The 11,218-nt window shown below is 58.7% G+C and overlaps 3 protein-coding genes across 5 annotated transcripts; all 3 read right to left on the minus strand.

Moving 5' to 3' along the window:
• Positions 1-33: 33 nt before the first annotated feature.
• Ager (advanced glycosylation end-product specific receptor) lies at positions 34-2,898 on the minus strand. Of its 2 annotated transcripts, XM_021663080.2 has the most exons (11): positions 2,742-2,898; positions 2,447-2,553; positions 2,134-2,326; positions 1,906-1,970; positions 1,725-1,812; positions 1,446-1,628; positions 1,204-1,334; positions 905-1,046; positions 613-639; positions 357-483; positions 34-282 (listed from the first exon to the last, which is right to left on the minus strand). In XM_021663080.2, exons 1-11 carry the CDS (start codon positions 2,887-2,889, stop codon positions 186-188), a joined length of 1,308 nt encoding a protein of 435 aa, XP_021518755.1. In that variant the 5' UTR covers positions 2,890-2,898; the 3' UTR covers positions 34-185. The 2 variants fall into 2 exon arrangements, with proteins under 2 accessions (XP_021518755.1, XP_060225054.1); XM_060369071.1 differs by lacking the exon at positions 613-639.
• A 343-nt stretch (positions 2,899-3,241) lies between these two features.
• On the minus strand, positions 3,242-8,217 carry Pbx2 (PBX homeobox 2). Its single transcript, XM_021663051.2, has 9 exons — positions 7,680-8,217; positions 6,842-6,915; positions 6,409-6,656; positions 6,133-6,323; positions 5,853-5,988; positions 5,600-5,753; positions 5,186-5,274; positions 4,920-5,006; positions 3,242-4,815 (listed from the first exon to the last, which is right to left on the minus strand). Exons 1-9 carry the CDS (start codon positions 7,898-7,900, stop codon positions 4,723-4,725), a joined length of 1,293 nt encoding a protein of 430 aa, XP_021518726.1. The 5' UTR covers positions 7,901-8,217; the 3' UTR covers positions 3,242-4,722.
• A 468-nt stretch (positions 8,218-8,685) lies between these two features.
• On the minus strand, positions 8,686-10,609 carry Gpsm3 (G protein signaling modulator 3). Of its 2 annotated transcripts, XM_060369079.1 has the most exons (5): positions 10,596-10,609; positions 10,181-10,310; positions 9,880-9,982; positions 9,506-9,705; positions 8,686-9,267 (listed from the first exon to the last, which is right to left on the minus strand). In XM_060369079.1, exons 2-5 carry the CDS (start codon positions 10,220-10,222, stop codon positions 9,130-9,132), a joined length of 483 nt encoding a protein of 160 aa, XP_060225062.1. In that variant the 5' UTR covers positions 10,223-10,310; positions 10,596-10,609; the 3' UTR covers positions 8,686-9,129. The 2 variants fall into 2 exon arrangements, with proteins under 2 accessions (XP_060225062.1, XP_021518728.1); XM_021663053.2 differs by lacking the exon at positions 10,596-10,609 and having other exon boundaries at positions 10,181-10,553.
• Between the last annotated feature and the right edge of the window lie 609 nt (positions 10,610-11,218).

The raw sequence follows: 11,218 nt of genomic DNA on the forward strand, positions 1-11,218 counted from the left end.
CGGGTGAATAGCTGCCGGTGCGGTGGGAGGCGTGGCGTGAGCCCCCCTGCAAGGCTCTGGGGGTGCAGGAGTAAGGGCGCTTCTCTCACACAGACAGCAAGTGGGCAACGCGCCAGGTGTTTACTCAGCGAGGGTTGTCAAGGGGGGAAGGCGGGGGAGCTGGGGACAGGGTCGGCCTGGCCCTCCTAAGGTCCTCCCGCACCGTTCTCTGCAGCCTCAGCTTCGTCTGACTGATTCAGCTCCGCACGTTCCTCCTCGTCCTCCTGGTTTTCTGGGGCCTTCCTGAGAAGGGACAGTATTCTAGCCTTCTGCTGGCCTACCTGACAGCTGCCTGGAAGTCCCAGTCTTTCACTCACCTCTCCTCTCCTCTGGCTCGTCGCTTTCGCCACAGGATGGCCCCAGTGAGCAGGGCGGCTATTCCCAGGCCTCCCAGGATCCCCAAGGCCAGGGCTAGGGTTCCCAGCCCAGACCCACCCACAGAGCCTGTAGGGACATAGGGAAGGTTGAGGGCGTACACAGCACTCCTTCCTTGCCGGCTAGAAGTGGTGCCAGTGTGGGTGCCAGTCACATGTGGCACCCACACGCTTCGCTCTGATTTTAGTTCACCCTCACCTGCAGCTGACCCCTCCTCGCCTGTTTCTGGAAGATAAAGAGTAGTCAGGAGGAAGGCTTAAACTCCCGTGTGGCTCTCTGATGGGAGGCCCAGGGCCATTTCCCATCACTTCCCGGAGAGGCCAAACTTCTCTCCTGACAAGAGTTTGGAGCGAAAGGGGCCTGGGGATTGGAGGTGCTGAGGAAGGGGTGGCATGACTGTTGGGGTTCTTGTCTGAGTCTGGTAGGGAGTTGGGGTCTGTGGCCCTGACTTCAGCCCCAGGGTTGCTGGGATTGGAGGTGGGGAGGTTACCTGTGACGCTGATGCTGACCGGGTGGCTTTCCTGAGGCCCAAGGCTAGGATGGGTGGCCACGCAGCTGTAGATACCCTCATCCTCCTGCCCTACCTCAGGGAGGAGCAGCACAGGGCCGGGGGTCAGGGGCAGGGGTGTGCCCTGGTGGGAGAGAGGGACAGGAGACTCGAGCGTCCAGAGTCTTGCCTGCATCTCCACAGCCGCGCATTCTGTCTTCCAGCCCAGCTTGCAGGCTGTGTTCCCCCTACCAGCCCTATGCCTGTCAGTTTTCCCACCTCGGGCCTTCCGGGTCACTCACGTCCTTTATCCAATGGATCTCAGGAGGGGGCTGGACAGAGATGGCACAGGTCAAGGTCACAGTGCCACCAGGAGCGACTGTTCCACCCTCTGGCTCAACTAAGAGTTGGATCCCCTCTGGAGGCACAAGCTCTGGATGGGGATGGACGTGGGGCCTGTCAGACTTCTGGGAGCAGGCCTCACAGGCCCGGGGTTGACCCCCGCCTCCCAGAGAGCCAGACTGGGCCCTCCCTCCCTCCTCACCCTTGACACGGGGCTGAATGGGGGCTGTGTTCAAGGGCCTGCGCCGGGGAAGGCCCGGGCTGAAGCTGCAGGAGAAGGTAGGATGGGTGGTTCCCCCTAGGCTTGGGGTCACTGTCAGCTCTGACTGCAGCGTGAAGAGCCCTGTCTCGGGGTGTCTCCTGGTCTCTTCCTTCACAATTGTTCCTGTAGTGGGTAGGACAAGATCAAACACCCAAAAGGGTGTGAGCGTCATCAGGAAGAAGGTGGTTGTGGTCCGGTGCAGGGTGCCCTGGCACTCACCCTTGCCATCAGGAGTCAGGGGTTTCCCATCCAAGTGCCAGCGAAGGGTCCCTGCAGGGTAGCCTCCCTCAGACACACATGTCCCCACCTGGAGAAAGACGGAGACCTCACCCTCTGCTGAGGTGATATGGGCGCACACTGTATTCAAAGGGCCTTTTCTGTGTTCTTGTATTTCTGCTACCTTATTAGGCACACCAGCTGTGAGTTCAGAGGCAGGATCCACAATTTCTGGCTTCCCAGGAATCTCTGGAGGGGAAATTCAGTCAGAAGCCTGTTTTTTTTTTTTTTTTTTTTTTTTTTTTTAAGGTTCTCACACTCTAGGCATGGGAGATTAGAGGTCTGTACACACCAGGGTCAGTCAAGGGTGGGGTAAATGAAAACCGACTTAGCCAAGGCCCGGAACCCTTACGGTAGACGCGGACGCGGTAGTTGGACTTGATCTCCTTCCCATGCCTGTTGATCACCCGACACCGGAAAGTGCCCTCATCGACAATTCCAATGGCTGGAAGCAGGAGGGAACCATTGGGGAGGATTCGTGCAACGCTGTCCCAAGGGCCTCCCTGGGGGGAGAGGACCTTCCAAGCTTCGGTCCGGCCTGTGTTCTGCAAGGAGAAAAGCCTAAGCGGTCTGGGTCCTCCGGGGAGGACTGACCAGGCAGGGTGGGGTGCTGGGGACCCTCAGATGGCTCCTGAGTGTGGGTGGCCAAACGTGGGTGTCCTTACCACTTTCCATTCTAGCTGCTGAGGCGGCTTCTTAGAGGCCCCCTTACAGCCCAGCACAAGGGGCTCTCCCATCCGCGCTGTGACGTTCAGGCCACCAACCGCGGCTCCTGGGCGGCAGCATCGTGGTAGAGGGGCAGAAGGGCAGATGTGGGGCTAGTGGGTGTTGGACGGGGTGGGTGAAGGGCTTTGGTAAGTGGTGCCCAGGTTCTAGGGAATTTCCGGGGAGAAGGGAGGTCCCGGGGAGAAGGGAGCAGGGCTGCTGGAGGGAGGGTCTGTGGGGCTGGGAGTGGCTCACCCCACAGAGCAAGAACCAGCACCCAGGCTCCCGCTGCTGCTGTCCCTGCTGGCATCATGCTTCCTTCCCGGGCTCCTGGTTCTGTCTGCCCCTTTTCCTGCTGTGCCGCTGCCCTAGGTGGGGCTTGTACCCTCTGCCCTGCCCCCATCTCGTCCCGTCACAGAGAATGCCAGGAATTCATGCTTCTGGGACAAGAGTCCTTCAGGTACCACAAGCAGCAACCTCACCCACCCTGGGCACCGGCAGCCGCTTGGCACAGCCCACCCCCGGGATAGGGTTGGTGTACTGCTGAGGGTCTGGCTTCCCCTAGCCCCTGCAATCCATCAGTCCCACAAGGGGCTCACTAGGGCTCCATCCTGACTGGGGCAGGTTGCTAGGCAACAAGGTACATCTTTGCAGTGAGGACAGAACCGAAACTTGTTGGGGCTTTGTAAGACTTACTCTTTGGGGGTAATTTTTTTTTTTTTTTTTTTTTTTGAAAAAAAGAATTCTCAACTAAACCCAGGGGAAAAAGAAATCTCTTTATTTAAAACTGCAATTTCTTTTTTTTTCTGTGAATCTACAAGTTTACAGTGAGGAGAGAACTGCCCCTGACCCCTGCCTCCCGCCACCCTCTTATCCCTCAATCCTGCCTGGTCTTTGATGGGAGAGTTCCCCACTGAGACAGTCTGGAGGATTCTGAGGGTGTCAGAAGGCTGAGATGAACTTTTTAAACTTTTCCCTCATACCTGGCTCTCTGTGACCTCCTTCCTCTCCCCACCCCCTTGATTTTGGCATGAGATTAAAAAGTGAACAGAAACACTTATTTCTGGGAAACTGGGGGAGATATATATACAGACATATATATCAACACCCAGCCCATATTTAGCATATTTGGCAAGAACACCCTCCCCACTCATTCATCTCCACTCTGTAAATAGTTTAAAAAAAAACAAAGTCTTTCGACTTTTTCGACAGTCACTGAGTTCAGTTCAGCCTTGCCCAAAGGTTATTGGGAGTGGGGGAAACAGGAGGCTATGGGGGCCTTATGCTCCACACCAAATACAGCAGAGATTTGCCTGCACAAGTTGACAGCTAAGTGTCCTGGACAAGGACACGGTGTCCTGCAAAATCCACTTCCCCACTGCAGGCCTGGAGTGAGCACCCACCCCTGGGCTCTTTGTTCTCTTAGAGGCCCCTTTGGCTCTTAACTTCTCACAGGGTAAACAAAAATAGACCAGTATGTTTATTTAAAAAAAAAAAAAAAACCACCACACACACACATCAAAACCCTACTTCTTCAAACTATTAAAATATAAAGGATCACCACTACCAACAAAAACAATTAAAAAACAAAACAAAACAAAACAAAAAAAAACCAAACACAGAGTCCAGGGGTTCTTAAAAAAAAAAAAAAGAAAAAGGTCTAACTCCCAAACCCAGCCTAAAGTAGCAGAAACTCCCTCCGAGGTAGATATCTGAGTCAGACACTCTTGTCCACCGAGCGATTCTATTGGTTTAAGATGCATATGAGGTAATAAAGCCGTCTGGAGGGGCAGAAGGTGGGGATGCGTGGGGAAGGGGGGTTGGCCCAGGGCCTCTGTCCAGGAGTCCCCATTTTTGGCATCTCTGGGTCGGGCAGGGCTGACATCTCCAGATTCCAGAGTGTGTAAGTGGAGTGGGGAAAAGAAGGCGGTGGAGCCCAGAGACAAACACAGTCGTCATGGTGGGTGTAGGCTTCAGAGACAGAGATCTGAGAAGTAGCTATCTGGCGTTTTGTGTGAGAGGAAAAAAAACAGAAAAAAGGGTTTGAAAAAAGGGGGGACACCCCACTCTCCCTGCCATGTAGTCAGCACCCCAGCACTGAGTATCTAGTTGGGGAGGGCGCGACCCCATTCACTCTTCTGTTTTGTGCTTCTGTGGGGTCTGTCCTCTGATGCCCACATCTTCTTCGAGAGGTGCCTGGTGGGAGACCCCAGCCCTGTGACCTCGAGGGGCAAGGTCAGTTGGAGGTGTCAGAGTGAACACTCCCTGGTCCCTCCGTTGGGGATGTCACTGAGGATGGGGTCACAGCCTCCTGCCAGCCGCCATTGGCCTGGTGAAGCAGAGGATGAGAGTCAGGGCAACCCCCGGCGGGGGCACACCCCTGTCCTGGCGAGGGCCAGCGGCCGGGGATGGCAGGCCCCTCGACCCACTCACCCGCATCTCTCGAGGACTGTATATCTGGCCTCCTCCGAGGTTATCCCCGTAGCTCCCTGGCCCCATTGAGTGTCGGAGTGATTCCACCTGCAGGGCACAGAGAGAGGCATGACACACGGAAGCCTTAGCAGAAGCGTCGTATGTCTGAGTGGGGGCTGGGGGGAAGGGGCCAGTGACAGACAGAGCCGTGCAGGTAAAGGTGCCTATCATGGAGGATTCCCGTTATGCCCACAATGGAAGAGGAAAGGCGAGATGGGGCTCCCAACCTGGGAAGCAGAGTAGGAGTCTCCGTTGAGCCCAGGCATCCCCAGAAACATGTCTCCGGATCCTGAGAGATTGAAAGAGCCGCCAGAGCCTTGAGGGAGCAGAGAGGGAATTAGAGAAAAAGCACAGGGGATGGCCTGATGATAGACAGGAGAGGAACACAGCCCTTGGCTTCCTGGGAATGACATGAGTTACAGGCAAATTACCCACATGGCAGCAGCCTCACCCCCAGGATCGGCTACGCGTGAACCTCCCCTGGCTATCTACCTACTTTAGGCCCCTGACACCACCACCCCATCTTAGCCTGGTCTCTTTCACCCCCAAAGTCCTCTTTGCTATCATGGTACGTGGACAGGAAATGAGAACAAAAGCAGGAAGCATGCAAGACAGCCATCTAGAGTGGCAGTGGGCTCCACCTGCAGAGGAAGGGGGCGTTGGGGAGCTGGTGCGGCTGTGGCCCCCCTGGGCGACCGAGACAGCTGTCTTCACGGCGTAGATATTTGCCTCCTCTTGGAACTTCCCAATATTCTTCTTATAGCGAATTCGCTTGTTGCCAAACCAGTTGGAAACCTGTGGGGTTGGACAGAGATGGTCAGGTGGAAGCCCTTCTCCGGGAGCCCCCCAACAAGCGACAGCTCAGGACTCTTTGCCCCTGCCCCCGAAGAGCACCTGAGAGACGGTGATGCCGCACTTCTTGGCGAGCTCCTCTTTGGCCTCCTCACTAGGGTAAGGGTTACTCAGGTGGGAGTAGAAATACTCATTCAGGACCTCGGTGGCTTGCTTGCTGAAGTTGCGGCGTTTCCTCCTGCGAGGGGAGAGGGCCCAGCGTGTCAGAAAACTCCAGGACATGGCTTCATCATCGTGTCCTCTTGGGCAAAATGGCAGCCCAGGGGTCTTGGAGAGGTACGGAGGGAGGCAGGTCCTGGAGGTGGGAATCCCCAAGCCCCACCTGGCGTCCAGGAAGCGGGAGCGCAGGATCATGACGGCCTCACAGGTGCTCTGCTTCAGCTGCATCTGGATGGCGCTGAACTTGCGATGGATGATGCTCACCATGCGCTCCATCTCCTTGGGGGCAACAGGCCGCGTGCGGCTCTGCTCCCTCAGCAGGTTCATGACGTGGGTGGTGAACTCGTTGCACGCCTGTTGGGGCAGGGAGGCTGCTGAGGAGGCCCGTGGCTTGGGGCCGGGGCGTCCACAGCTGCTTCCGCTCACTGGACCCTCTCACCTGCTCATACTTCTCCAGCTCTGAGTGGTAGATGTGGCGGATCTGGGCAAGCTTGCTGCGATAGTCCGAGTGTTCGATGGAGTTGTCGGGGGACACGCCGCCTCCTGAGGCTGCGGCGGCTGCAGCGGCCGCCGCGGAGCCCCCCCCTTTCTCTGGTCCCGCCACACCTTCTGCCAGAAGCATGTTGTCCAGACGCATGAGCTGGGGGTCCACCGGCTCCTCCTCCTGGGAGCTCCGAATGCTAAGGCCTAGCAGGCGGGCAAGGAGACTTAAGGACCAGTGCCGAAGACCCGGTCTCCAGGCTTCCGTTCCTTCCCCAATCCCTTTGGAGTGCCTCCCTGGGTCTCTCCTTCCTGGGGGCTTCGGCTTATCCAACCCTGAGCCCTAGAGGAGTCCTGTTCCCAGAGTGGGGAGCTGAGGGGCACCCACGTACCAGTTTTCTCCTTGATCTCACACAGGACACTAAACAGGGCAGGTTTCATTCGGTGACAGTTTAGGGCGTGTTTCCTTTGAAGGAATGGGAGGAGAAAAGGAGTTCAGGGGCCAAGAGAGATGAGAAGGGTGCAGGGGAACAAGGTAGGGGTAATCTGTGGAGGGGGAAGTGGAATGGGGCAGAGTGTCACAGGAGGGGTAGTTCTTGAGAAGATCAGCTGCCATTGCTCCGGGAAGCTGCTGGGCCACAGGAAGCAGAAGATGCAGGCTATGGGGCTAAAGTCACCATGGGCGGGCTGAGGCTAAGGGAGACGGTGCAAGCAAAAAGACGGAGAAAGGATCGACAGATGCCTGAAGAACTATAAGGGGCTGGGGCGATTTCGGGAGAGGGAAACGAGCGGCCTGGGGGGCTGAAAGGGGGGGCCGCTGCCAGGGAGTTCAGGACAGTGTGTGGGTTGAGCAGGGGGGGAAAGGCTGTGAGGTCTCCTGCACGCCCCAAACGCGGTGGAAGGGAGAGTGTGGAGATCCCGGATCCGTAGAGAATGGGGTGGGCTGGCTGGAGAGTTAGGGAAGACAGCTTTGGCTGAGAACAGTTCCTAAGTCTGGGAGCCAGGAGATGGGCCGGTGTAGACTGTAGGGGTCAGCAAAAGGTTAGGAGGGAGTTAGACCACCTGGGGTTCCCTCTGTGGAGGCTTTAGGGCCTAGGGGCAAAGCGGGCTTTCAGAGAACAGTAGAACTAAGGAAAGAAAATAGTTGCAAGATCCAGAGAGGGCCCTGGGGGAGGGGGGCTTGCGGAGGACTCCGAGCTGTGAGCGGGGTCCCGGGGAGGGGGCACTCACTTGGCCTGGGCCTCGTCCAGGCTCTGGTCGGTGATGGTCATTATCTGTTGCAGAATGTCCCCGATGTCTTGCTTCCCTCGGCCTCCCGGGACCCCCCCACTTCCCCCACCGGGGTCTCCGCCACCGGGAGGCTCGCCAGGGGCCCCGGGCTCCCCACCCACCAGCCCCAGACCCCCCCGGCCCCCGCCCGGAGGGGGCGGCCCCAGCAGCCGCTCGTCCATAGCTGGGGGGGGCCCTGAGGCCCCCTCCCGGCTCGCCCCTCCCCCCGCCGGGTGACTTCCCCCCCAAACTCGCCGGGGCCGCTGCTCCCTCCGCCCCAACCCCGCCCGGCAACCCGCCTCCCGGCTCCCCTCCGGGGGTTCACCCCGGCACTGAAGGGGAGACCCGGGGTGCCGCCTGGGCACCCCCACAGGAGACCCCGGCCCCCGGCGGCGGAGAAAATGGAGCCGGAGAGAGAGAGAGAGGAGGCCCAGGCGGGGGTGTGTGTGCGAGAGGAGGGAGGAGGGAGAAGGGGGAGCGAGGGAGGCGGCTGGGGGAAGGGAGCGGGAGGAAGAGGAGGGGAGGAGAGGAGGAACGGGGAGGAGCCGGGGGCGGAGAGACGCAGGCCGGGCGGCGGCGGGTGGAGGCGGGGAGCGCCCGGGCGGCGCGGGAGAGACTCGGCTGGCACCGGGGCGGCCGAGCTAGCGCTGGGGCCGGGGGTGGCCCGGCCATCTGGGTTCCGAGGCCATCGTCGGGGTGGTGCGGACTCCGGCCGCTGGAATGTCCTCCGACAGCTCGGTTCATATTTCTTGTTCTAATGACTCCCCTCCCTGTTCGACTTAATTAAAACCGGGAGACTGGGGGCTGGGGGAGATGATTAGGGAGGTCTCCCGCCGCTGCTTAATGAGCCAGTAATTAACCAGCCAGGGAGGGGAGCTGGCCTCTGGCCAGAGCGCGGAGAGCGGCTGCCCCGGGGCTCACCTACCCCCCTTGTACCCCTCTCCACCCCTCAGATACCAGTCTTCAGTCCAGACGGGAATTATATTTATTCATAGAACCAAAACATCAGACAGACTCAGCAGCAGGATGGGTGGGCGGGGCTAAGGGTCGCGTCACAGTTTCTGGGACCCTCTGCCTTGGGGCCGGGGGTGCTAGTGCTGGACAATTGTCTTAATCTTTTCTTTCTTTTTTACTAGGCACGAAGGGACAGGCCTTCGCCCTCACGCCCTGTTCAGTAGCTTGACAGCTCAGGGCAGACTCTTAACTGCCTTGGGGAGCTGTGTCCCCGCTACTCTGCTTATCCTCTAGCTTAGAGTACTCGCCCCAAGTCCAGCTCCAGGGAAAGTGGGTGGTAAAGACTGCTATGCCAGCCGGGTCTCCAGTCTCTGGTTCCCCTCCCAAACAGGGCTGCAGACTTGCGGGAGTGGTCAGCGCCCCTCAGAGAAGGGCCGGGTGGCAGGGAGCTCAGGTCTCAGCAGGTGTGTTTAGGGGGCCGGGATCTTTGCTCCTCCATTCGACCTCCACCCTGAACCCTCAGCAGCAGCTCCAGGAGCTCCCGTCCCCCGGGAGGAAGGGGAGGCTCAGACCGCTGGGCTTCCATCCGCTGGCACTAGAGATGTGCAGGGAGAGGAGGGCACTGGTAGTCGTGCGGTGGGTTTGAGTAAGAGGGGCCAGGGTTGGTGTGGGTCAGATGGCAAATCTATGATGGGGATGGGGGAACCAGAGGCTGACCAGGGGAGGAAGAAGTTAGGGCTCAAACAGAAGGCCAGCCAGGAGACCTGGATCTTGCCTTCATGACAAATGTGGGGGGTGGGGTGAAGGGTTCGGTGGGATGGGATGTGCCTTACCTGGTGACTAAGGATGGTGCTGTAGAGCTGTTCTTTGTCCTCAAGAAGCCGGGGTGGGGTTGGCACTGGGCTTGGGGGCACTTTGGGGGCGTGGAAGGTCGCCCTCTGTTCCTCTAGGCGTCGGGACTGGGCCTCAGCCACCAGGTCCAGAAGGAGCTCGGTCTGCAGGGAGAGCAGGGAGCCCGAACGGGGGCCCAGGGCTGTGGGAGAGGAGGGAGGAGGGCTCAGACCCAGAGGCGGTGGTGGCAAGGGGTGGGACAGGTGAGCCCACAGACTTGGTTAGGGACCAGCAGGTCAGCAGGTGTGATTGTTGGTGGACCTTCGCTGGGGCAGCCTGGGTAATGGGTCGAGATCTCCCAGGGTCGGTAGGGTACCTGTGTGGCGGGTTCCTGGAGGAGGAGGGGAGGGAGGAGCAGATCGCCAAGGCCGAGTGGTGGAGTTCACAGGGGGCCAGCCCTGATCATCTTGAGGAGGACCCTGATGCCAAGACATGTCCATTCCAGTCACAGGGGTGGGTGGGTGGGGGCCAGCCCAGTGACCCGTTTCCCTGCCTCTGTTCCTTAGTGTGCCCAAGCGTTCCAACTCTCCTGAGTCCATCCCTCACTAGGTCTCTGATCTAGGTCCTCACATGGCCCTTCTCCTTGGGTTGGCCTCCCCACCCCGCACCCAACTCACCTGCTCACCATCCTCTTCTTCCTGGGGTCTTTCTGCCTCCATCCCTGGACTTGGGGAGAGACCGATGGGGGAGGGGTGGCTGGAACTTGGGAGGTGGACCGGAACCTTGGGTTCCTGGGGGGAATGGGGGCTGGAAGGGTGGGGGTGAGCTGGGGGCTGGATGCCTGGGTACTGAGCAGGAAGCTAGGTTCCTGGTCAGTCCCCCCACGGGCCCCGCCCATCTCTGTCAACTTCCTCCATTCTCTTTTCCCACCCAAACAGCTTGTTTGACCTCTCTTGCCCCAGGGGAGGACAGAGACTGGGAAAAGTTCCAGCTGCAGGAATGCAGCAGGCTCCTGGTGGGACGGACTCCTGCTTCTCATCTCCAGAGCCTCAGTAACCCCCTAGCCGGCCACACTGCTCCCTCCACCCCCACCTCAGCTCTTCTCTGTCAACACCGGAACTAGCTATAACACAGGAAGTGGTTTCACTCTTCGGGATCCCCCTCCCCCAAACTGGGTTCCTTCCCTCCCATAAGACTGCTCCATATATAAGATTTGGCCCTTCTCACCTTCCCTCTTGACTTTCTGGGTCAGGGAAAGACATGGCTCCAGAGAGGAGCAAACCCCTCAGATAACATGCTTACGTCCTAACACTGGCCCAACACAGTACGTAGTCAGAGACTCTGAGCTGAATAGTTAGCACTGTCCTCAAGCATTACAGCAGAGGGGATTAGAGTTCACCAAGTTCTCTGGTGTAACAAGGGTCAGGGGAGGAGTCGCCTACGGTCGGTCGTGAGAGTGGAACACAGAACCTGGCTGGGCCTTTGGTCAGCTCTGGTCAGTCTTTGGTCAGTCCTAAGTCTTTTGGTCAGCCTTTGCTCAGTCCTAAGAAGGGAGCAGGACAGACATCTGGGGTCTGCAGTAGCTGTGGTGAAGTTAGAGCCTCGGCGCTTGGAGCATGAAATGGGACCGAGACACCTCCGAAGTCTTGGGTGCATGAAATCTCTGTGCCCAGTTTTGAAGGGTAACACAGGCTCCAGTGGCACTTCGCTCAGCA

Source organism: Meriones unguiculatus, chromosome 16 (genome assembly GCF_030254825.1).
Source record: "Meriones unguiculatus strain TT.TT164.6M chromosome 16, Bangor_MerUng_6.1, whole genome shotgun sequence".
In the NCBI taxonomy this organism is placed as follows: domain Eukaryota; kingdom Metazoa; phylum Chordata; class Mammalia; order Rodentia; family Muridae; genus Meriones; species Meriones unguiculatus.

What these genes read in the sequence shown, in the direction of transcription:
- Ager (XM_021663080.2), bottom strand. Translation starts at nt 2,889, where the DNA reads ATGGGGGCAGGGCAGAGGGTACAAGCCCCACCTAGGGCAGCGGCACAG. An exon ending in CATTCAGCCCCGTGTCAAGG is followed by an intron (nt 1,335 to 1,445) that starts GTGAGGAGGGAG and finishes ATCCCCATCCAG; the next exon opens with AGCTTGTGCCTCCAGAGGGG. An exon ending in GGTCAGCATCAGCGTCACAG is followed by an intron (nt 640 to 904) that starts GTAACCTCCCCA and finishes TTTATCTTCCAG; the next exon opens with AAACAGGCGAGGAGGGGTCA.
- Pbx2 (XM_021663051.2), bottom strand. Translation starts at nt 7,900, where the DNA reads ATGGACGAGCGGCTGCTGGGGCCGCCCCCTCCGGGCGGGGGCCGGGGG. An exon ending in TCCCGCTTCCTGGACGCCAG is followed by an intron (nt 5,989 to 6,132) that starts GTGGGGCTTGGG and finishes CTCCCCTCGCAG; the next exon opens with GAGGAAACGCCGCAACTTCA. An exon ending in GCGGCATCACCGTCTCTCAG is followed by an intron (nt 5,754 to 5,852) that starts GTGCTCTTCGGG and finishes CCAACCCCACAG; the next exon opens with GTTTCCAACTGGTTTGGCAA.
- Gpsm3 (XM_060369079.1), bottom strand. Translation starts at nt 10,222, where the DNA reads ATGGAGGCAGAAAGACCCCAGGAAGAAGAGGATGGTGAGCAG. An exon ending in AAGAAGAGGATGGTGAGCAG is followed by an intron (nt 9,983 to 10,180) that starts GTGAGTTGGGTG and finishes TCTTGGCATCAG; the next exon opens with GGTCCTCCTCAAGATGATCA. An exon ending in GCACCATCCTTAGTCACCAG is followed by an intron (nt 9,268 to 9,505) that starts GTAAGGCACATC and finishes GCACATCTCTAG; the next exon opens with TGCCAGCGGATGGAAGCCCA.